Below are 25,725 nucleotides of genomic sequence, written 5' to 3' on the forward strand. Positions count from 1 at the left end.
CTAGTGGCACCAAGACCACTTAGAGAAAGAAATTAAAATGAGTCTGCTACCAGCCACTTAGCTTTTAGCTCATGCAGTAGAGGCTTATGATTTAAGTTCCAGGTCTGAGCCTGCCACCAACAACCGGGGTCTGTCAGCGTTACATCACCGCCAACACCTTGGCGTGTAACACCACCCATGGTGCACCACCTCAGGAAATTCGTGCCCTCCCCATGCCCCTCACCCAGGGCCGGCTCCAGCTTTTTTGCCGCCCCAAGTGGCAAAGAGGAAAAAAAAAAAAGAAAAATAAATCCGATTGAGCGGCTGCTGAAGAGCCGCCGAGGAGGAAGCGAGGGACTGAAGGACCTGCCGCCGGATGTGCCGCCCCAACAACGGACGGAGTGCCACCCCTTTCTATTGACCGCCCCAGGCACCTGCGTCCTTTGCTGGTGCCTGGAGCAGGCCCTCCCCTCACCGAGCTACCCAGGGTGCCCACCCCATGCCTCTCACCACACTGCCAGGGTGTGCTTCCCCCCTGCAGCGTGGACCCCTCCACATGTGCCCCACACCCTGCAGAGTGCGATCCCCTCCCCCAAATACCTCACGGCTCCCCCACCCTTTAGCACCCCAGCCCCCTCTTCTTTTAAGCCAGCGTCTCTCCCCCTCAAGGGACCAGCCACAGCCGCTGCACTGAGGCGTCTGTGCCACCCGGGGCTCCTCTTACCTGGTGTTTCCTACCCAGTCAGGTTCCTCCTCCGGGGCGTTTTGTTCCCTCCAGGTCCCCCTAGCAGCTGCCTGGCAGCCTCGAGCCGCATGTTTACCAGCCCCAGAGCGTCTCGGGTTGTCATGGAGACACAGCCAACTCCCCCCCTATCCGCCGCACCGCCTCACTACCCTCTTTCCCCCTCACTTCTGATTGGTGGCAACGTCTCCCCCCCTGTCCAATAGGAGCAGAACAGGAAAGACCCACCCTCCCCCGTGGCTCGTGGCCAGAGGACTAAGGGGCCGCTGAGGGGTCAGGATGTCGCCCGCTGGGATTTGTAGTTCATCCTGCGGCCTTTCTCTATGAAGTTGCTGTGGCTCAGAACTACAACTCCCAGCAGCCACCTGGGCTCGTGGGGGTGGGGAGCGCCTGGCGGCGGCACCCACCAAGTTGCCAGCCTAGACTCGGGCAAGTGACTTGTTCCCTGTTCGCCACCCTCTCCCCCCGCTGCGAGTTATGTGAGGGAGCTGCAGGGGGGTCCCCTCCTATGAGCTGTGCGCCCCAGCCCTCGGGCAGGGCGGGCCCCATAACCCGTCCCTGTGGAGCCCGGTGGGGGGCAGACCCCACCCTCGCCCGCGGTGCCCGGTTCCCACAAGCCGCACCCCGCGCGGAGGAGGGCGCTACAGCAGGCGCCGGGATCAAAGCTGGGCAATATGCGGGCCCCCTGCCCGGGCTGGTGGCACTTGGGAGTGAGGGTGGCAGGGGTCCGGCGCGGGCTGTTGAGCAGCGGCGGCCCCTGGCGAGGGACGAGTGCCGGCAGCTGGTCACGCTCTGCCCTGTTCGTGACGAGCCCGGCGGGCCCCGAGGAGGGCAGGAAAAGGGGCAATAAGCCCCTCAAGGAGTGGACGCTGATTGTCAGCCCGTTCGGCCAGCTGAAGGTGCGGCTGCCCTGCCACGTTACCGTGCGCCCCCTGGACCCGCTCCGCTACCCGGACGCGGACAGAGCGCTGGTCACTGTCAGCGGGGTGGACAGCAGCCTCCCCCAGGGTGTGGATCTGGATCGCCTACAGGTGAAGTACGACGAGGCGCTGAAGGAGATGATGATTGTCTCGGACCACATGGACAGCAAGGCCGCTGTTGTTGTGAAGACACCCATGAAGTTTGGTATGTGAGGTGTAGCTGGTTCAGATGTAGTATTCTGTGTAGGTGAGGTTTGAGTATGCGCCCTGTGTGTCCAATCCCTGTTCTCCCACACACTGAGACATGCACCTGGGCCTGTTCCTGGGTCCCCCTTGTCCCTGGGCTCAGGCCTCTCCTGCCATCCCTTGTTGTAAGACTGACAATGCTGTTGCAATAGTGCCAACCTCAGGCCCTCCCTCCACAAAATCATGAAACTTTTTTTTAAACGGTTCCTTTTCTTTTCCTGTTGGTTTCATAGAGTTATAGAATCATAGATGATTAGGGTTGGAAGAGAGGCTTTAGGGTACACTGACTTCATATTTTCAAACTTTTCTATGCAACCACAGGGGCTAGAAATGTACTTTTTTATTTGAATGAAAGCTGAGATCTACATGCCATCTTTTGATTCCAGCAGCTGAAGCTGTAAGAAAAACACCAGGTATTATGAGAGTTGGCAGCACATCATCGGGCGTTGATATTGTTTTCCAGTTGAACTGGTGATACTGACAGTTGGCAGTGCACACTTGCAGTTCACAGATTTTCCCCACCAGATTTGTTACATGCAGCCAATCCTCCAACACAACCTCCAATTGAGTCAGAGTCACGAGCTCTACTAGCTTGTGTTCTTTTGGGTATCTCATCTTACCGGTTACAAAAACTGGAAGACAATAGTGTTTGCAGTCATAGAGACAGGGATGCCAGGAGAGGCCTCTTCTTTTCCAGTACAATTCCTATGTCATCCCTTAACAGTGAGAAACTCCCTCTGAATCCAGACAGTGCTGTGAGTACAAATCCTACAAACAGCTCAGCTGTATTGCCCAGTGGCGCTGGAACATTTTTAATAGCGGTGGTGCTGAAAGCCAGATCCCTTACCCCCAGTCTGCCCCCCTCCCCCCAGAGCTGGGGCCGGGAGCAGGGCCGTGTCTCTGGGAAGGGGGACCTAGACAGGGATAAGGGGGCCAATTCTGTGGTCACAGCTGGGGGTGGGGCTGGCAGCCGCATGCAGGGCCAAGGGAGGTGCGGGGCGGGCAGCCGCAATGGGGGACCAGAAGCAGGGCCAGATTAACCTTCTGTGGGCCCAGCTCCAAATTTGTGGGCCCCCATGGAAGCAATGGAGCATGGCACGGAGGAGGGGGAGGTCCCCAGAGTGAGGGGCCAGCCAGGGGCAATGGGGAACGGCATGGCAAGGGCGGCCCCGCTCTGCCCAGCCCAGTGTGAGGGCACTATTTACAGACCGGCAGATGCCAGATGCACACTCAATCAATCCCCTGTGCTGCCAGCATGCCCCTTCCCTCGGGGGTGGGCCCATGCCCTGCCACACAGCCCCCCTCACCCAACACAAACACCCCCGACTCCCTATGGCCAGAGACCCCTGGACCCACTACGCCCAGCGCCCTCCCCAGACCCTGCCACAAATGCACAGCATCCTGCACAACACCACCCCTGCCCACAGCCCCACCATAACTGCCCAGCACCCCACACATAACCCCCACTCCCTTGTGCCCCAACACACAGAGATCTTCCCCGCCCCTTCACATCTCAGCTCCCCCCCAGACTCCCCAGAGACTCCCTCCCCCACGCCCTGCCTCCCAGCTGAACTCACCGGCCCTGCTGGGAGGCGACTGTGTCTGCTGGGCTGAGCCGGCAGTGCAGCCAGAGCTGGTCCCAGGGTCGGGAATTGCTCCGGCCCCTTGGGAGTGGTGCGATCAGCCAGTCCAGGACCTGCCCTGGCTGGGCTCCCTCAGGACCCACTTGCCTGGAGGGGCCTAGCCAAGCCCTCCACACTTTTCCCCCACACACACCTGGCTGAGACTAGCCAGGCTTCTGCACCAGTCCCAGGCGGCTCAGCTCTGGGGAGACAGGCGGGGCCCCACAGGTGGTGGGAAGCAGAGACTGCCCGGAGCCGGAGGTGCACTGGGGGTCTGGCCAGGGGGCAGAGAGGAGCCATTGGGTGGGGCCAGCGGGTGGGGCCAGGGGGCAGAGAGGAGCAAGTGGTGGGCGGGATGGGGGGAGCCAGCAGACTGGTGGGGTCTCAGGGAGCAGTGCAAGCGGAGTAGGCGGTGGCCCCTTCTGAGCATGGGCCCGGCTCCATGGCACCACTGGCGCCATTGTAAACCCGGGACTGACCAGAAGCGGAGGCGCGGGGCCGGTGGCCACATGGGGGGCCAGAAAAGGAGGTGTGGGGCTGGCGGCCGTGTGGGGGACCAGAAGTGGAGGCGTGGGGCCAGTGACCAGGACCCTCAGGCACGGGACCAGGACCTAGCATGCAGGGCCAGGAGCGGAGCCCCGTGTAAAACCTGGTAGGTGCTGCAGCACCCCCCCTGCACCCCTAGTTCCAGTGCCTATGGTACTGCCACCAAATGTTGGTAGTTGCTAACCAGGCTTGGGCCAATAGGTATATTACTCCTTAACTGCTTTGCACCAGAGATGAACCCCAAATTTCAGCTAGGCCCAAGGGCTGTTGTTTGGCTAAATTCATAAATGTTTGAGGCACTCATACTACTGAAATAAGTACCATAAATGCCTGTTAAACAATATGTACAGATATATGTAAACATCTTTTTCATAGGCTCATACCTTCTCCCTATACTTACTCTGCAGTATGTTAGTCAATGTACTGATTTCCCTGTGCCCCTTCTGCTGCCCCTGTAGAAGCACGTACGCACACTGTATATATAGACAATATTTGTTATCTCAATTTTGAAGTGTACTTTTGAGATCATAGGAATGGCATATTTTGAGATGATTGAAAATTTCAGATGGAGGCATGCTCTGTGGATTATTCCCTCTTCTCCAGGAGCCTATAATCCTCTATTGGCTACACTGCCTCTCTTAACAATTTCAGAAGTTGGAGGGTATTTAGGCTTGCAGTATTATCAGTTTATCAAGGAAAATCATGTTGTAAAATAACACTAGGCCAACAGTGAAATAGAAGATGACCGAGCTTTGGAAGAGAATGTGGTTGTAGAGTATTTTCAGTGGCTGCTCTGTTTTTCTTCTACGTGTAATTACTATAGATTGAGACCAGATATTACAGTGTTTTAGAACTGTTATTTGTTTCTTTTTTAGCACTAAGAGAGCCCCATTTTTGCTTTCACTATTCTAGATTTGGATATCAAGACATCAGGGACTGGCTGTGTGAAGATTCAGAAAATAGACTGTGATAGCTGCAGAATAGAAACTGAGATGGGGACTAGCATCTTACAGTCAATAAAGGTACAAAGAGCTCGTCTTCCTCTGTACTCATTATTTTAAAAGCAACTGTGTATTATGGAATACAGTATTATAAGGCCAGAATCTAGTCTTGAACGTATGGTATGTAGTGCACATGCAAGAACACTTGCAGATGATACAATAGCTGATTTCATTGTTTTTTAGTGCACGGATTACATTGTGCAAATTAATAATCATAGATGGCTTGAGACAATGAAGTGCTGAGCGCCCTCAACAACAATTGAAGCCAGTAGGCCAAAATCTGTTCTCACTAAAGTCAATGGCAAAATTGGCCTTGACTTCAGTGAGTGAAGGCTAAAGCCCATTGTGAGTTAAAGGTATGCAGCATCTTCCAGGAGGAGCTTGGTACCACCCAAGATCAGCCTATGATGTTTTTGTTTAATTTAGTAACAAGGAGAGTTTTCTTTTGGATCCTTGGTTTTTGTTGTTGAGATCATGCTATTTCTCTTGACTTCTCAAGTTAATTCGGTTCATCACATGCCTTCTGGATGAGTTTTCAGCCATAAATTTGTATAACTTTCCAGCTAAATTGCTGACATTAATATTACCATTAAATACCATACATTGTGTTGACATGACCCCTTTTTACCCCGAAGATTTCAGACTTCTCTGCACAATACGCTTTTGTAGAAATACTCACAGTGGGTCCAACTCTGATGTAAATCAGGATTAATTTCACTTAAATCAATTGAATTATACTAGTATTAAAATTAATGTAATTCAAGGGAGAATTGGTCCCAGAATGTGTTTTCAGACACATTCACTTCTACGTATTTTTGGTAGCCAAAAATGCAAAAAAGAGAGTTACTTTAACTTCAGTGGTAGACAGTCAGGCCCTTAATGGGAGATTTGTCATCAACTTCAAACGGGATCAGGTCCTGCACTGACCAAGCCTTTTATAAGCCATGTACCATTTCCCCTCCAGATTCTGCACTATCAATACTGGACCAGAACCCCATTGTGCTAGGTGCTATACAAACACAGAAAAAAGAGAAGACCCTGCCCCAAAGAGCTTACAATCTAACTATAAGATAGGGATCAGCAACCTTTGGCACGCGGCTCGCCAGGGTAAGCACCCTGGCGGGCTGGGCCGCTTTGCTTACCTGCCGCGTCCGCAGGTTCGGCCGATCGCGGCTCCCATCCCAGGCCAATGGGGGCTGCGGGAAGCGGCGCGGGCCGAGGGATGTGCTGGCTGCCGCTTCCTGCCGCCCCCACTGGCCTGGAGCGGCAAACCGTGGCCAGTGGGAGCCACGATCTGCCGAACCTGCGGACGTGGCAGGTAAACAAACTGGCCCGGCCCGCCAGGGGGCTTACCCTGGCGGGCTGCATGCCAAAGGTTGCCAATCCTTGCTATAAGACAAGAGACAACAGATGGGTGCAGACAGACAGAGAGGGAACTACACGGAAACAACACAGCAGTATTGGTCAGCATGATGGGCAATAGTTTCAGCATGCCAGCAGCCCAACAGTTGTGAAGATTTCTATAGGCATCATGGAAAAGGAGAGTTTAAAAGAAGGATAATGAGTTAGTTTTGTGGATGTTTACAGGGAGCTTCTCCCCCGTGTGAGAGGCAGTATATGTCTAGAGCAGGGGTAGGCAACCTATGGCACGCATGTCAAAGGCGGCACGCGAGCTGATTTTCAGTGGCACTCACACTGCCCGGGTCCCGGCCACTGGTCCGGGGGGCTCTGCATTTTAATTTAATTTTAAATGAAGCTTCTTAAACATTTTAAAAACCTTATTTACTTTACATACAACAATAGTTTAGTTCTATATTATAGTCTTATAGAAAGAGACCTTCTAAAAACGTTAACATGTATGACTGGCACGCGAAACCTTAAATTAGAGTGAATAAATGAAGACTCGGCACACCACTTCTGAAAGGTTGCCGACCCCTGGTCTAAAACAAACATTTCAGTTTACTAGAACATAGGAAAACTATAAAGCACTAAATAATATATGAAGCAGGATCTGAATGAGCTCTCCCTTGGTATCTAGTAATGCATTGGGGGAAAAGACTTTAGGAGCAGACCGTGTTTGTGTAGACATGCCTACTCTGCCTAAGTGCGCAGCATGTTGGAACTGCTTTGCCAGAATGATCAAGTTTGGCTGGTCTTGGGATACAAATCACTCAAATATTTGAATGCAGGGGTAATGAAATGTTGTAATCCTTATTGTATGAGTAAAGGGCAGCAGAATTGTCCTTAGCATGCCCTGATTGAGGGTTTCTCCTAAACTGAACCTCACTCGCTAAGCAGAGGGTAGGGATGCCAAATCCCAGTGAAGAAGAGAGTGGATGGGGACAGATGTTCCTACTTGATGCTGTGGATGCTGCTCAAAGAGTGCTAATGACAGAGCTGATTAGACTCAATAGAGAGTTCTTGTTTCTGGTTGGTGATTCCTAAAGCTGTCAGGTCTAGGAGCTAAGCTTGAGGGCAGGTCTACACTACAGCCTGGATCCATGCTCTGAGATCGATCCACTGGTGGTCGATTTAGTGGGTCAAGTGAAGACCCACCAAATCAACAGCAGGATCGCTCTCCAGTCGACACCTGTACTCTACCCCTGACAAAAAGAGTAAGGTACGTCGACGGGAGAGTTTCTCCCGTCAAACCCCCACGGTGTAGACCCTGCGGTAACTCAACCTAAGGTATGTCGACTCCAGCTACGTTATTCACATAGCTGGAGTTGCGTAGTGTAGGTCGACTTACTGCGGTAGTGTAGACATAGCCTTAGATGTTGTATGGGGACAGTGAAAGATATCGCAGAAACTGCACTGGCTGTGAGGGTCACCACTACCTGCTGAAGTCACTGAGAGCTGGGTTAAGTGACAAAACCTCAGAACGTTATGTCGTGGGAGCAGTGACCAGTGATGGCAGAGAAGCAGCAGTAGCCATGGCAGTGGCAGAGAAGCAGTAGTGGCCAGTGATGGCAGAGAGATGGTGGCCAGTGGTTGTGGTGGCAGACAATGGCAGCGGCAGCAAAGAAACAGTTGTAACTGCTAGCAAGTTGCAGAGGCATTACTCGATGCCCCTCCCCCAGTCCCTGGGGTGGGAGATGAACCCTGTGAACACATCTCTGAACTCTGGGTCTTCACTAGCTAATGACAGCCAACTGTGAGTGGGGTGCAGCGGAGGGAGAGGGGAGTGATGTGTTAAAGAGACATTTGTTTGTCACACTTTCACACCACAAGGTAGGAAACTGAGGCAAAGGACACTTACCCAATGCACTGTGGGGTCGGTTTGTTTATGGTCGCATGCTTTTGAAGGTGGTTTTGATGTTTTCCCAAATTAATGCTTGGTTCCCTTTCCCTTTTAATAAAAGTTCTCTTTTGCTATACACAGACTTGGTGCTTGCGAGTGGGGAAGTATTGCCTCTTAGAGGTGCCCAGGGATGGTGGTAGGTTTTTCCCAGATTTCTGGTTAGGGGCTCGAGCCCGTTCTCTTTTGTATTGTTAAGAGGAACCCTTTTATATTGAAATCGGCTCCTGTTACTGCCATCTCCACTTGGGAGAAGGGGTACATATGTAAGATTTAGTCATACTTTTTCTAGTAACCGCAAGTGATTAAGGGCCAGAATCTCTGTTGTATCTTGCATCTACTGGGTGCAATGAAGAGAGGGCTTCAAAAAGCCAGTTGAAATTCCCTGATCCTGAGGCCATTTTCACCCTTGCCCCATCATAGTTTAGAGTAGCCTTGGGATTTCTCTAATCTGTACCAGCTGACTGAACTCCCCTTGCCGTCTCCCCCAGAGGCCAGACGACAATCACTGGAGTATAACACAGGATCCCTCCCCTCTGGACATACTCCTGGAATGTCCCCTGTGCCAGGACCTCACTGGAAGAACCTTCAACTGGGGAGATCTGGCTCCTTCATACCACCGTAGCACAGATGGGCCACAGTAGGGGAGAGAACTTGGCCTGGAATGTTTTTACTTTTTTTTTTTTTTTTTTTAAGAGTTAATTTAGTAAGAACATAAGAAATCACAGTACTGGATGCAAACATTTACTAAAATGAAATGTCATTAGACATTTTTAGACTACAAGGTTTCTTTCTTGTACTAAAACCTCTGTTTATCTGAAACATTTTTATATGACTTTCCCTTTTTAAAAAAAACTTTGCACTAGTTGCATTTACTCTTGCACTACCATGTGTCAACATGGGCACACTCATGCAGACACTAAAGTCTGTGGGGCTACTCATGTGAGTAAAATTACTTGTGTAAGCATATGCAGGATCAGGGCTTATGATACTAGTAAAATTACAACATCTCATTACTTAGTCAAACCACAAATTGTGACAGCTTTAGCCAATTTTTTTAAGTAGTATTCTGGTGATTAGAAAAAACGTACAAAGTTATGTATGTCTAGTGTATTTATGCTGCTGGTTTAGAAAATGTCCTATAATAGCAGTGGGAAGAAAGATGATTAGAAGAGTGATAAAGCGATCTTAACTACTTAGAAGTGCATAGTCTACAAGTAATTGAAGTTTAAATTACATTCTAAGACCCCAGCCCTGCAAAACGATCTGCAGAGCCTGAGCTTTATTCCTGCATAGTGTTCTCTTGACTTACGTGGGACTTTGCATCCATGTTCTATTGCCCTCTACTGGATGGAATTAAGAAGTGCTTGATTGTGCATTATAGAAATCTTCTGTCTCACTTCAGTTGTCACAGGCTATCCACCCACCATTGTGATCTGGGAGTGTCACATTCCTGTTCTAGAAATGGACTGGTTACAGAGCTCGTTTATACACATCAAATATGTTCATCATAAGATCCTTTAATGCTTGGCGAGATGTGGCTGCAGTTTGTTTAAAAAAGATATTTTACACAAAATGTCACCTAGTAGCTAAATAGTATAATACAGTTTAGCATTCCAGTTCAGGGAGGAAGGAGGTCCCTTCCCACTAGATGAGAACAAAATATTATGCAGTCATCCCAAACCATTGATAGAGTGGTCTGTTAGAGCAAATGATTGTGTAGTTATTCAAGAACACCAACGAAGGCAGATTTTCACAGTCACTAGTTCTCAGATTCTTAGTATAGGTCTAGGCAAGTTATGCATTGTTCTTTTTACTCTTCAGAAGATGAGTTGCTGCTATCACATCTGAAATATTTAATGTCTTTGGAGCTCATTCTACATTCAGCAAGAAATAAGGGCTGTTTTGATTTCTTCCTCCCTCTGTTTTTCTTTGGTCAGCACAGAGTCCTTCCTGCATTGAGAAATAGGGCTCAAATCAGGAAAGATTAGACTTGTGAATTTTTTTGGAGTACAGTAACACTCTCAGTGTGCTATGCGCTGCTCAGATACAGTGAGATTATACAAAGGTTGCTTACCCCTCTCGTCAAGTGCACAGCCATAGGTTACCCTGCAGACTAATTGAACAAGAATTCTAAAATAGAATCTCACCTCCTGGGGTATGGTTTATTAATATATGTTATAGACCAGTATGTGCTAAGGAAGCCATCTACATTTGTCAGTTTTCCACAGGTCTCCCTGTCAGTTTCTCGCTAGGTTCTGCAAATAGTCCTTCATCCCTTGTTGCAGGGTTCACAACAGTCTTTTCCACCCCTCAACTGCAGAGATTCTCCATCGCTCCTAGGTTTGCAACAGCCCTTCACAAGGCTTCACAAACCTTTTCCAGGCCCCTTGCCTGAGGAGACCTACAGCCATTACTGTTCCTTTAGGTCTCTTAATCCCAACTCGTTGCCACTTGTTATATCCAGGTTTCCCTCTTCACTGACAGAGTGGCTGGGCATTTATATCCTGCCTCCTGTCCCAACAGGCCTTGGTCTCAGTCACATGCCCCCACTGGGGACTACCCCGGAATGCCTTCCCTTTAAGGGGCAGAGACTCCATAATTAGAGTGCTGGGCAATGCCCTTAATTGGGTGCAGACCCTTCATACAGAGGTTCTCACTACCAAAATACCTCACAATCTGAAAACACAAGTAAAAGGGATGTGAGAGAGGAATAAAATGTATACTCAGGAGGTTTTTTTGTAATTAAATATCAACCATTTTACTTGACCCTTGACTAAGCCATTAGTAGTTGGTTAATTTCTTTTAGGTGTCATAACACCAAATTCCTAAGATTTCTTTGAATTGTCCCCTGAAGGATTCGCTGTTTGGCCCTGATGCTGATCTCACTTACTCCAGTTTGAAAATGTGAGAGGAGAATCAGGCATATACTCCCAGCCAAAGCATCTGACCCTGGTCTACCCTGAGTAGGATCTCTGATATCTTATTACGGTATATAGAATGGATCATTTTCCATATGGAAGTAGAGGAATAGTTTAATAGCTAAGTTAACCGCAACATTAAAATGGGTTTAGGACTCATTCCCTCCTGGTATCTCATCTATTCTCACATTAGGAGTTCTTACTCTTGCTTTAGTCTTTGAGTTTTCTTTACTGTTTTAATTCAGTTTCTAACCTTCTTTTCTGCTTGCATGAGCTGGCACTCAGTTCCATTTACTCTCCCATTCAATCAGAGTGATTAACATGAGAAGTTATTGCCTCAAATTTTCCTTCTGTTGATGTTATTGAGCCTAGTGAGACATCAGGTTTTAGTAAGGCTTGCTCAATCATTTTTATCCCTGGCTAATTGTGCTCCATGGGAGTTACTTTCAAGTGCAGGTCAGCCTGTCCTGCTTCACTGGAGGCTATGGTTTTAAAAATATCAGGTGTCCACTGGCTTGGATTTAGATGGTTGGCATCCTCCAGAGGTCACCAATTCAACCCTGATCTAATAAAATAAAAGCGTATAGAACTTCTTGTCCTCCTCGTTTGTGTGTATTGTTGGAAGCTCTTGGAGCAGTATTAAAACAGATCGTCCATATTGGAAACTAGGTTCCACCCATCCAAAATTCCCTCCTATCTTAATGTAAGTGCTATCATCTGGCATGAATCACTTAAAATTTCATTTGCTTATTTCAGTGTATAAAAGTACTTATTACTAAATAACTCCCCATATTATTTAGATGTCCTAAAATTTTCAGACCTGCCTGCTTGCATTGCATTAGGAAGTTTACAATTAGGGGGGAGAAAGCCCCTCTTTTAATGTACTCTTAAAAATGTAGGATATATGCATAGTAATTCACCGAAGGGTGGCATGTGAGGTCTCTACCACGCGTCAGTAGCCCACTGGTCATCATAATCCTTGCAAAATGTGTGTACAGATAATATTTAAGGAGTTATGTATCTGTACTGAAAATTATGTTCTTAAGGTCTTGGAGTTAGGGCAGGTTTTCAGGAGGTGACGTACCTTGGAAATATTCCTTTCAACGGGAGTTAACAGACACCTCCCTCCCTCTCTGGCCCTTTGGATATTGTGTGTTGTATGCAAATAGGCATACTATGCCAGTTGCAAAATGAGAGATTGTGAAGTGTATGAGAAAGGAAATCTACAAGATGAAACAAACAGCAGGAGGTGTCCTGTTTATGAATAAAGACAAAGGATGGGACCGGTATATCTTGGAGTGGGGGGAATGACAAAGAAACACAATGACAGCATGCCTATCTCATGAAAGGAGGGGCACAGCCAACCTGGTTCTGAAGCGCTGCAAGGATTTTGGGTAACCAACACTTGGTTAGATATGAGAGTGTCTTGTTAATTAAGTCTAGGCTTTAGAGGTGAGGGTTCATAGAATATCAGGGTTGGAAGGGACCTCAGAAGGTCATCTAGTCCAGCCCCCTGCTCAAAGCAGGACCAATCCTCAACTAAATAAGATTTTATTTTGTAGGTAACCTTTTATTTCCAATACTTCTACTTGTTACTACTTGAATCTCTAAGCTTGTTAAATAAACTTACACTTGATTTCAATGTAAACATATCTACGTGCTGTGTGCTAAGTAGAGAGGTGATCTGAGGTAGAACTGGTAAGCTGGGGTATATTGTTTCTTTGGAAGCAGCAAATCTGTGAATAATGCGAGTGTCCAGTGGAGCAGGAGCTGAACACTCCAGGGAAACACTCGGAGGGCTGTAATGTGCCAGTCGCTAACCTGTAAAGTAACAGTGAGGCCTGCAAAGCCTAGAGAGGAATGCTTGTGTTGCCCATGGCTGGTAGAGTTGGGGAGCTGACCCATGGTAGTCATAGAAGAGGCTTCCTCATGCAATGGGCAGGTGGTAGTGAGGTGCCTCACAACCCTGGGTGCCCCGGGAAGCATCACAAATACCAATTCCAATTTTTAAAAAATCTCAAGTTAGACCCTAGTGGTGGGAGTTTGTTGCTTTTTTGGAGTGCTATTGTTAAAAACAATTTTAGGTCTCAATCTAGCAAAGCACATGAGTAAAGTTAAGCACCTGTTTAAGTGCTTTGCTGGTTGAGGCCCCCAGATTTTTTACTCAGATTTGTTGCAGAAAAGTTCAATACAATTAGTCCTTGAAATAATGCTGTCATACATTATTATTTGAATGTGTCTTGGTGTAAATCAATTAAAAGTACTTAGAGAACAGCTTAAGCTTTTCTGTAGTTCCTGACTGAGACAGTCTTTGTAAACATCCTTGCTCTTCAGTCCCTCAAGACCTAACTTTTGTGCATCTTTGAGACATCTTCCTTTTTAAACTTCATTAGTTTGGTGACTTCTGCAGTAGAATTCCTGTTTGTCAGAAGTTAATTTACTTTATCTTCCCTTCTTTCTGACTTTATTCCTGAATCACTGTCCTCTGTTTCATGTTGGTTCTGTGCTGCAGCCAAATAGGTCCAGTTATTTCTGAAAAGGGGGTACAAGCACCAGATGTTAATGTAATCTTATTTGAATTGCTGAACTTTTATTTTAAGTTAGCTTCTTTTAGGAAAATAGAAATGTGAAATACATTGTTTTGTTTAATTACAGAGCATTGGCACTGTTCCTCTTTGCTCTAAATTGTTTTGTATCTAATATGCAGGAGAGTTTGGTCTGAGTAAAAACTGCAGGATATAGTCCCTATATAATAATCTGCACATCCAGGTTAAAGTCCTACTTCATCTAGGTCCCAGGATGCAATGCAAACAAATCCAAAAGCCCATCCTCTTTTAAATATTACTTTTGTGTATTCAGAACTCAATGCTTATTTCATATTTTCTGCAGGTGATTGTTTCAACCATCCATTGGTTCTACCGTAAAGAATGAAATAAGCATGGTATAATAGCCTGAATTTGTTAGCCAAACATCTTTACTTTCCTTTGCACGCCTTTAATATGCGTTTCATAAACAGTTAACATATAAAGCTGCCTTTTGGATATGCTTTCTGGTCAGGTTGGTAGCCAAAAATGCATGATTTGTAGAGAGGAGGGTAAGAAGTCTTGGTGGGTCTTTCACGCGCCCTAGTAAGATATTACATAGTGACGCTTTCATCTCAGGAGAAGCTGTGTGTCCTTAAAGCTGCTGAGTAAGTGGAGTGATCATATCAATTTCTGAGGAAGGGGTGAGAGAAAAGAGGGTCACAAATATGAAAGATATTTACACCCACTTTTGCTGAAGACTAATTTGTTCTCAAGCTTTAGACCCTCAACTGCCTCCCCCAATATGCTGAGCATTTTACTGGTCTCGCTCTCCCAGCTAGTATTTATCAATAGAAAGTGAAACTGGTAAAACTTGGTTGTGGTAGGTTTTAGGACTCGGGGCAAAAATTACCCAACTTCTATCAATGAAAATTACCAAGTGACTTTCGGATGCTTGGTATCTGTACAACGACATAACATTTTAGCACAAGCTTGGTATTATTGGAAATCTCGCATTACAGGATTTCAAGTGGGATGAACCACAAAATATTGCGAAATTATTGGCATTAAAATGGTATTTTTTATTTTAAAAAAGTAAAATCATGTTGACGTGTTGTTATTTCCACATTTAAGTTAGTGTGACCATTTGGCTCCAAAATAGTTGCTTTCACAAGAAGAGAACTGGGCAGAGTGATCCATTTGTGTATATCTTGAATCATAAGAAAAAATGAATTTGGTTTTAGCCACAGTGGAAAGATGTCTACTTCAAAATTACTTAGTGCACTTGGCAGTTTTCCAGAAGAAGCTCAATAAGTGGGATTGCTGAGGTTTGCAGATCAAGAGTGATTTGAACAGTGGAGTTTGAAAGAACAAAGATAAACAGAATCTGAAACTAAACTATTTTGATACATATGTATAATTATTTTTCAGAGTCATAAAATCCATGTACGAACTAAAGGAGGCAAAGTGATCTGTCTGGGAACTCTTCATGGAAATGCAGATATTCATGCAGCAGAGAAAAGTGTAAGCAAAAAGTGAAGTCTTCACTTTTGGGGATTGTTATATTTATAATTCAAGTTGTCTGATGTAAAGTAGGTAAATGCTGAGAAATGTTTATGTATCACAACTTGATTCTGATCAGCTAATCTTCATCTCATTCTTAACTTGTCTACCCTCCATCTGGTTGTTGTCTTTTTCATATACTTATGGCTTGTCCACACAATGCATTAGTCCACACCCGAGGGATGTACATTCTAATGCACACTAACACATTGCGCACTAACTGGCCTGTGTGTATCCAGCTGATGTGCACTAAAAGTTCCCTAGTGCATGTTAATGTACTGTAGTCTGTTTGAAACAGAATTACATTAAAACACACTAGGGAACTTTTACTGACTGCTAGTAGTGTCCACACGGGCCAATTAGTGCATAGTATGCTAGTGCAGTGGTTCTCAACCAGGGGCACACATACCCCTGAGGGGTGCACAGAGGTTTTTCAGGGGGTACATAAACTCATCTAGATGTTTACCTAATTTTATAACAGGCCACATAAAAAGCACTAGCGAAGTCAGTACAAAGTAAAATTTCATACAGACAATGACTTGTTTATACTGCTCTATATACTGTACACTGAAATGTAAGTACAATATTCATATTCCACTTGATTTATTTTATAATTATATGGTAAGAATAAAAAAGTAAGCAATTTTTCAGTAATAGTGTCCTGTGACACTTTTGTATTTTTATGTCTGATTTTGTAAGCAAGTAGTTTTTAAGTGAGGTGTAACTTGGGTGTACACAAGACACATCAGACACCTGAAAGGGGTACAGTAGTCTGGAAAGGTTGAGAGCCACTGTGCTAGTGCACATTAGAATTTATAACCCTCTGGTGTGGACTAATGCACTGTGTAGACAAGCCCTTAGACTGTTAGCTCTTCAGGGCAAGGACTGTCTTTTTTTCTTTTATATATGTACATTTTCTAGCACAGTGGAGCCCCAGTCCTGATTGGGGGCTCTAGTCACTACACCAGTACAAATAATAATAATGAATACAGCCTCTCCCACGTGTGGAGAGATCAGAGGCTGGAACTCAAGATTTCTTATTTTGTCTTTTATAAAGTATGTCAGTTAAATTACTAAACTAAGATTCAAATCTGGTATCTTGCTGACAAGACTACTTTTTGTATCTTTGACTGTTTAACTTGCTTCATTTTAAATTTTGCATGTGAGGTCAATCTATAAATATGAATTCTAGCATAGTAGATTTAAATGCTAGTTTTTGTTAATATTAAATAAAAATAAAAATCAATCTCCTTTTATTCTAACATAGGAACAAATTAGCTATGGAATAAGTAGATGCAACTCTGTCAGTTCCAGCTTAGTTGTGACTCCTTACATTAGGATTAAATTGTCCAAAATTTTTAAATATGGGTGCCTAAAATAGTCATCTGAATCCATATTTAAGTACCCAATTAAAAGTGGCTTGATATTCAAAAGTACTGAACACCCACAGCTTCCACTGAAGTTAATGGGAGTTAAGCATCTCTGAAAATCAGTTGATTTATTTAGGTTCTTAAATATGGATTTAGCTGCCTAACTCTAGGCAACCAAGTTTGAACATGTTGTCCATAACGTTTTAACAAAAATTGTGTACAAGATACTGTACAATGGATCTTAATCACATCTAATAATTTCAGGGCTGTAAAGTAAACAAAACTAAAGCAGAAAATGGTTTGTGTATATCTGGTTAGTTGTTTAGGTAAAATACTGAATGAGAGTATGTAATACTAATTATACAATGGTAATACTAATCATACAATGTGAACTGAAGAGTGTGGTTAATACAAACCAGTTTTAAAGTAGAAATAGTTCATATTTTCCAGCAGATGGCATCATAAGGCAAGTTTCATGCCACTGTCCTTCGTTTGCTTTTTTTCATGGTAAGAGAGATAAGAGTATTCTGTACAGCTACCATTCCTTGGACCAGATCTGGGCCCCTGCTTCAGTGGTGCAAAGGGACTCTAAAGCTGTCCTAACTAGACAGATGAGAATTCCTCTGGCTATGCTGGCACTATGCTACCCCAGCCTGGCCTTTTAGCATACAGTCATCTGGAGGAATGACCTTGGGCCTGACCTGAGGATTGGGGCCCTTGCTTTTTCATATTGAGTAAGATTCAGAGTAGTGTAAGGGGCCATATTTCAAAGCAGATTCACTTGTTTTACAACATACTAGCTTTGGCTCTCTTCTCATATATGTTGGTGTAAATTAGGATTAACATAAGTAAGTCATTCGTCATAATCTACTCTCATTTACATCCATGAATTAAATGGACTTACTCCAAATTTACACTGGTTTTACCAAGAGTAGAATTTAGCTATGGAGTTGCAACAGTGTAAAGCCAGTGTCAGAGCAGAATCTGACACATAAGTATTCCATGTGTTAGAATGTGACATTTGTATTGTAAATACAAACTACAGCCTATCTAAAGATACTCTAATGTAATGGATGCATTTTAACCTTGGAAATATTACTATTTTTTTACATAAATGTTCTGCTAAAATGTGATTTTTTTGAAGCAATAAAACATTCAAATAAATTTCATACAGCTTTTAATATTTGGAAATGTACTTTCCTAAAAGCCCATAATAATTTAGATAATATAGTTAAGGACTACTCTGCTCTCAGTAACACTTTTGTAAATCCACAGTTTCTTTATATAGGTCAGTGGAGTAACTTTGAATTTACAGCCGTGGCACTGGGAACAGAATTTGGCCCATCATGTTCATCTACAGAGTAAAATTTCTTAATGCAGTACTTGGGCAGTCAGTTTTTCGAGTGTGATATTTGGCTTTTCTCAAATAGCAGTTTCTGTTAGTAATCAGGCTGCGTTATATCTGCAATGTGTGCTGTTGTTACACTTTTGTTCCATTAGTGGTAGTCATCATTATGTAGTTATGGGTTTGTCAGCATTTCCATTATAAACCAGGAATGTGAGGGGTTTCTAGCTATGCTCTATAATTTCTTCTGGGCTGAAATTGGACACCCAAGATTTCAGCCACAAAGGGAGCTGTTTTCTAAAATACTAGACAAAATGAAGAAATGGTCAAGGTGCTTATAAAACAAAGAATGAGAGCAATAAATAAATAAATAAGAAAGAAAGTATGGTTTGCTTCTTCAAGTATTTTTTATTGAGACTTGGAAATTAACGCACTATGGCAAACTTGTCATGAAAACTTGCCCAGTCACAAAATCTACTCACTCTCATTTACTATACTGATGAATGAACTAATGATATTTTACTTGTACACCTAAAGAAAACTAATCACCCTGTGCATGTAGGCGAAATGAGTTTTGCAAGGCTGAAGTAATGCATCTAAAAAAGTATAACTGAGCTCAAAAAAGAATTAGATATGTTCATGGAGGATAAGTGCATCAGTGGCTACTAGCCAAGATGGAAAGGGACACAACCCCATGCTCTAGGTGTCCCTAGACCTCTGACTCCTGGAAGCTGGGAATGGATGACAGGGGATGGATCACTTGATAATTGCACTGTTCTGTTCATTCCCTCTGAAGAAAGTGGTACTGGCCACTGTCAGAAGACAGGATACTAGGCTAGATGGACTATTGGTCTGACCCAGTATGACCATTCTTATGTTCTGATCTTTCCCAGAAGGAATGGAATTCCCCAAGAATTTCTGGTGGATTGATTGGTGAAACACTTTTTTCGGTGGGAAGTCATTGGCTAATCTACACTTGTAGGATCTTATATAACACTTACTTAACAAAACAAAGCCATTCAGATTCTGCCAAAAATCTATAAAAGATAAACGATTCAACATTAAAAATAGTCACAGTGAGGAGCCACCCTGTTTTACCCATCTTCCTCTGTTTATAGTATGTGTCTTAACTGTGTATCCTGCTTTTGTGGGCATGCACTTGTGGGTGAGATCTGAGGTGATCTTAGAATTTTGAGGTGCCTTGAAATGCTCATTCCTCACCTCGGTAACTTTCATTAGTAACTAGCTTCCTTATTGCACTTCACCTCAATATCAACCACTGCATCCAGTAACAAGTAAGCCCATTAGCTGGCTATCACTGATAAAAATGTTAAGCAGTGAAATTGTTGTTAATGTTAATATTTAAATTGTCATCAGCAGGAGCCAGAGTTAATACCCCATGAGGATACAGGGGGTATTTCACACCTCTTAGGATTATTGTTTCAGGCTTTCTTTGCATATTCAGGAAAGCAGCTCTGCAGCTTTACACTTAGGCTGTAGCTACAGGAGGATGTCTTTTTGCTAGAATTTTGCTGCCTATATTTCCATACCACTGATAGTAACAATGATGGCTTCACTAATGTAGATGGGGCTCCAGGTGGTCAGCAACATTTTAAACAACGTGACATCTAATCCTGTCACGTTGTTTAAAATGTTGCTGACCACCTGGAACCCCATCTACATTAGTGAAGCCATCATTGTTACTATCAGTGGTATGGAAATATAGGCAGCAAAATTCTAGCCTGATGCTTAAAATGCCAAGAGCCACCAGTGCCTTAGCTACACTAGCACTGCAACAAGAAGAAACTAAGGCCATGTCTACTCTACAGAGTTAGGTCAATGATCATAAGCTGCTTTAATTACATCAGTTGTGCATGTCCACACAATTTTCCTTGGGTTGGCGGAGCATGTCCACAGTCAGTGCTTTTGCCTTCACACAGAGAGTATTGCATCGTGGGAAGCTATCCCACTGTGCAACTCATCGAGCTCTGGGAATGGATTGCGATGCATCATGGGGGTGTGCTCACCATCCCATGATGCAGTTTGTTTTGTCCCATCATTTCATGGGCTTCCGACTTAGTTTCGTGCCATTTTTTTAACAGCCCTTGTAAACTGTGCGCCTGCCATCACCTCTGCCTGAAAGCATGGATCCTGAACTGCTGACCAGTCTGGTGATGAGCATTATGAACACGACGTGACTGGTCCCGCTGTGTTTCATAAGCTATGAAACAGAAAATGAATCAGTGTTGCCTGCCCTGCTGTGTGCCATGTAAAGAAATAATTCAAGATTGCTGCTGACATTCACGGAGCAGCTGCACACGGTGGACTGTCAGTACTGGGCTCGGGAAACAAGCACTGCGTGGGATTGCATCGTGATGAACGTAGGGGATGACGAGCAGTGGCTGCAGAACTTTTGGCTGCGCAAATCCACCTTCCTGGAACTGTGTGGGGAGCTCACCCCAGCACTGCAGCAGAAGGACACCAGAATGAGAGCTGCCCTCACTGTGGAGAAGCGAGTGGCAATCGCTGTGTGGAAGCTGTCGACTCCAGACTGCTACCCGTCAGTTGCGAATCAGTTTGGAGGTGGAAAATCCACCGTGGGGGTTGTGGTGATGCAAGTGTGCAGGGCCATTAATCGCCGCCTCCTATGAAGGACTGTGACTCTCGGTAATGTTCAGGAAATACTTGATGGCTTCAAGGCTTTGGGATTCCCTAACTGCAGCAGGGCAATAGATGGAAGACATATCTTTCTTTTGACCCCAGACCATCTTGAGAAGGAGAACATCAACTGAAAGGGCTACTTCTACATGATCTTGCAGGCACTGGTGGATCACTGGGGCTTTTCATTGACATCAGTGCGGGGTGGTCAGGGAAGGTGCATGATGCCCACGTCTTTAGGAGCACTGGACTGTGTAGAAAGCTGCATGCTGGGACTTTCTTTCCAGACCAGAAGCTTCCAGTGGGGGATGTGGAAATGCCCCTAGTGATTCTGGGAGACCTGCCTATCCCTTACTCCCATGGCTCATGAAGCCTTACACCGGGAACCTAAACAGCAGCAAGTAGTGCTCCAACAACTGGCTCAGCAGGTGCCGAATAACCGATGGATGTGCCTTTGGCAGATTAAAAGGTTGTTGGACTGCTTTTTTGGCAGGTTAGACCTCAGTGAGGAAGATATTCCTATGGTCATTTCAGCCTGCTGTATTCTGCACAATATTTGCAAACCGAAGGCGGAAAAGTTTCCCCAGAGGTGGAATGTTGAGGTTGATTGGCTTGCTGCTGATTTTGAGCAGCCAGATACAGGGCAATTAGAAGGGCACAGCAGGGTGCTATTTGAATTGGGGAGGCTTTGAAGGAACATTTTGACAATGATTCCTAGGAATGTGTCTTTATGTGAAGCCAGGCAATGTTTATTTGGCTCCCTGAATGACCCCTGTAGTGCTTGCTTCCTGAGCGTTAATTGTACTGAGCAAATATTCCTGCCAATAGCCACTGTGTTTGAATGTTAGCACCAACTAATGTGTGTATGGCACAGATACAGAGTCAATTTGTATAAAAGAATAAAGTTTAATAACACAACAAAACACAAATATTTCTTCAAACAGGGGACATGGAAATGAGGAGCAGTCTCTCAGTTATGTGTCTCAGAGCTGTGTGTAACTCCAGCTTTCATTGTGAAACCAGTCTCTAGGGGTGGAATGCAAGGGGTACTGCGAGGGACTGGGAATATGCATGGAATGTGGTGGGGGCGTTTGGGGAGGGCATGGAATGGAGTTCTGTATTGGCAGTAGAGGGACTTGTGCATGGATGTGCTCTGACTGTAGCCTAATGAGCGACTTGAGCATCTCTCTGTGGTCCTCCAGTAGCTTAATCATCCTCTATGGAGGTTTCCTGGGACCTCCCGGTCTACATTAACAAACTTTTCTGCCGGGCCCGCGCTGTGTATCTGCATATGTTCTGTTGTTAATTTCTTTCCCTTATCCATCCTTTACCATATAACAAAGTACATGAGAGCTCAATCTCCTCTCACAATGAAGTATCAAAGCAAAATGCGTGCTTACCCATGCTCGTGTCCCCTGCTTCAGGCATGCCAGAGCCAGAGTGTTGGGACTGGCTATACCCCTCTGGAGTCAAAAAGAGGTCCTGACTCACCGTGCTATCAGATCACCCTATTGTGTGTTCCACCTCCTCCTCCAACTCCATTTCCTCATCTACACTTCATCCTCGGAGTTGACTGCGCTGGCCACTGCCTCTAGTCCCCTTGAAGTATCCACGGGGCTATTGGCGGTAGAGGTGAGGTTGCCACCAAGGATGGCGTGCAGCTCCTTGTAGAAGCGGCATGTCTTCAGTGCTGCACCAGAGCAATGGTTGGCCTCCCTTGCCTTCTGGCATGCCTGCCTCAGCTCCTTGATTTTAGCATGGGCCTGCTGCGTGTTCCTTTCGTGCCCCTTCTCCTGCATGCCGCTAGCAATCAGCCCATAGGAATCAAAGTTCCTAAGTCTAGAGCAAAGCTGCAACTGCACAGCCTCCTCTCCCCACAGACCCAGTGTGATCCAACAGCTCCGGTGTATTCCATGGGGAAGCACATCTGTTGCAGAAAGCCAGCATGATCACCCGGGAAGATGCTGTGTGAACTGTCCAGGCCGAGCAAACAGGAAGAGAAATTTCAAAAATTCCCAGGCCTTTAAAAGGCAGAGGGATACATACATGTGTACCTTCAGGGCAGAGGAGTTCAAACTGATGACCAGACCGATCAGGTTAGGGTGACATACAAAAGCGCAGTGTCTACATTGAAGCTGTGTCACTCTAAGTATGTCACAAAAAGCCCTATGCCTTTCATCGAGGTGGATTTATTATGTCAGCGTAGCAGGGGAGTTATATCGGTGGGAGGAGCATTGCAGTGTGTACACCTCCACTGTTTTGTCAATGAAAGCTCACTTTTGTTGACAAAACTGTGTAGCGTAGACAAGGCCTTAGAGGGAGAGTTTTCAGAGGCATAAAGAGCAGTTAGGCACCGAACTTCCATTCACTTTCCATCGGAGTTGGGTACCTAACTGCCAGTTGTGCCTTTGAAAATCTCTCCCTCAACCTTTTTAAAAATGAAAGCTTAAATTCTGAAACATAATTTTGAGGGACATGTTGGTTTGTGTGGCAACTGCCACAGCTGTGGAATTGCTGAATACATGGAATCTTGATCGCAATAGAGCAGTTTAGTTTTAAATAAAATATTTAAATGACTTTTCAGAAGTTGGCAACAATCCATGAATATTATTGAATTATATGAGGTCTGAGACCAAATATCACTCTAGCTGTGCACTGTATATGAAATATAGGGTTAGAGTCTGGGCTGTGCCTCTAAAGCCTAAGCGATAAACCATCTTTGTGCCCTCCTAATCCTAGGCTGTCTGGGGGGTTGGAGAGGCCCCTTGCATAACTTAACTTAGGTCCCAGGGCTAAGGCAGCCTCCCCATTGCCCTGTGGGTTGCAATGTTGCCCAAAATCTCTGCAGTTCTGTGACCCATTCCTCCAACATGCCTTACACCATCCCTGCTCCCAGCATGCCCCTATGCCAGGGCTTGTAAGGATGTCCTCAAGAGCGGTCTTCCACTGTGCGTACACCACTGCAGTACCCTCAGTGAGGTACAGGGCTCTTAAGACCCTTTTATGCTGCTTTGGCTGTTTTATGTGGCATAAAGGGGCTGTAATGAGAGCGCGGATTTCACTCCCAAACTTAGTTGACTGTAAACTTACATAGCAGGGGTGGAGAGAGAGAGAGAGAACCTTAGACAGAAGAGTTTGATGACACGTCCTTATATTTGTAAAAACTTTTCTACATCACATCCTTTTCAGAGGATTGTATGGGATGGGAGATTGGTTTTTCTCATGAACTTGTTCATCTTATAAGGCGAAGATAGCATTAAAATGCCAAAGTGGATTTTAAGATGAGCTGATGTACACCACAAGGCTGTAAATCATTTCATAGGATGGATAATGATTTTGCACACTACATTTTATTAAGGAAAAAGGCAAAGCTGGCAAATTTAAAACATGCTGAACAGGAGTGTAACTTGAATTATTATATAATTACAAAACAAATCATGCTGAACTTGTAAGTATTGGATTGCTTGGTAAATTGGGCCCAAGTAAACAATATGCATTTTAATATGGTCAAATGTAAAGTTATACATCTAGGAACAAAAGAGGTAGGCTATACTTACAGGATGGAGGACTCTTTCCTGGGAAGCAGCGACTTTTATAAAGTCTTGGGGGTCATGATGGATAATCAGCTGAATGTGAGCTCCCAGTCTGATGCTGTGGCCAAAAAATTTAATGTGATCCTTGGATGTATAAAAACAGAGGAATATGTAGTAGGAGTAGGGAGGTTATATTACTTTTGTATTTAGCACTCGTGTGACTACTGGAATACTGTGTCCAGTTCTGATGTCAACAATACAGGAAGGATGCTGATAAATTGAAGAGGGTTCAGAGAAAAGCCATGATAATGATTAAAGGATAGGAAAACACGATTTATAGTGAAAGCCTTAAGGAAGCTCAGTCTGTTTAGAATAGAACCTCAGAGTTATGAATACCGGAGTGATGAACTGACCAGTCAACCACACACCTCATTTGGAACTGGAAGTACACAATCAGGCAGTAGCAGAGATCAAAAAAAAAAAAAAAAAAGGGGCAAATACAGTACAGTGCTATGTTAAATGTAAACTAGTAAAAAATAAAGGGAAAACACAGCATTTTTCTTCTGCATAGTAAAGTTTCAAAGCTGTATTACATCAATGTTCAGTTGTAAACTTTTGAAAGAACAACCATAACATTTTGTTCAGAGTTACGAACATTTCAGAATTATGAACAACCTCCATTCCTGAGGTGTTTGTAACTCTGAGGTTCTACTGTAGTTTAACAAAGAGAAGGTTAAAAGGAGACTTGATCACAGTCTATAAGCACCCCGATGTGGAACAAAAAATTGATAATGGACACTTCAGTCTAGCAGAGAAAAGTATAACATGATCCAATGGCTGGAGGTTGGAGTTAGAGACATTCAGACTGGAAATAAGGTGCAAATTTTTAACAGTGAAGTAACCATTGGAACAATTTACCAAGGATTGTGGTGGATTTCCATCACTGGCAATTTTAAAATCAAAATTGGATGTGTTTCTAAAAGTTGTTCTCTAGTTCAAACAGGAATTAATTTAGGGAATCTTATGGTCTGTTTCATACAGGAGACCAATCTAGAGCTTAGTGGTCCTTCTGACATTATAATCTATGAATCTATAAGAATTTAATTCTTTTCTTTGTAATCACATGAGAATGCATCTCCTACTGTGCATGTCCAAATAGTTACAAGTCTATTTGCACAAAGGCCAAGTTCTACTTACTCCCACTCTGTACCCCTCCAGTCTGTCCAAGATGATACCTTCAAATTCCTTTCCTGTGTCTTCAGCCATGTTGGATTTAAACCCCGTGCCTTCACCTTTAAGGCTCTGCTTAGCTGGGGGTCCTGGTCTATGGATTAGGGCTCGCACGACAGTAATACAACTACTACAAATAATGATATTACTTTGCTCTGCTCTGCCTGTCTTTTATCAGTTTTTCATGTGTCATGTTCACAAAGTGAGCCAATGAAAAGTCTGAGTAAAC

The 25,725-nt window shown here is 44.7% G+C and overlaps 1 protein-coding gene across 1 annotated transcript in view; it reads left to right on the forward strand.

Moving 5' to 3' along the window:
* Positions 1-1,395: 1,395 nt before the first annotated feature.
* Positions 1,396-25,725, forward strand: part of FAM185A (family with sequence similarity 185 member A) — a 67,500-nt gene continuing 43,170 nt past the window's right edge. Inside the window, exons 1-3 of the mRNA XM_065423228.1 lie at positions 1,396-1,846; positions 4,968-5,077; positions 15,229-15,321. Coding sequence (XP_065279300.1) covers positions 1,396-1,846; positions 4,968-5,077; positions 15,229-15,321 — 654 coding nt within the window. The remainder of the gene's footprint in view (positions 1,847-4,967; positions 5,078-15,228; positions 15,322-25,725) is intronic.

This window comes from Emys orbicularis, chromosome 1, assembly GCF_028017835.1.
Source record: "Emys orbicularis isolate rEmyOrb1 chromosome 1, rEmyOrb1.hap1, whole genome shotgun sequence".
Lineage (NCBI taxonomy): Eukaryota > Metazoa > Chordata > Testudines > Emydidae > Emys > Emys orbicularis.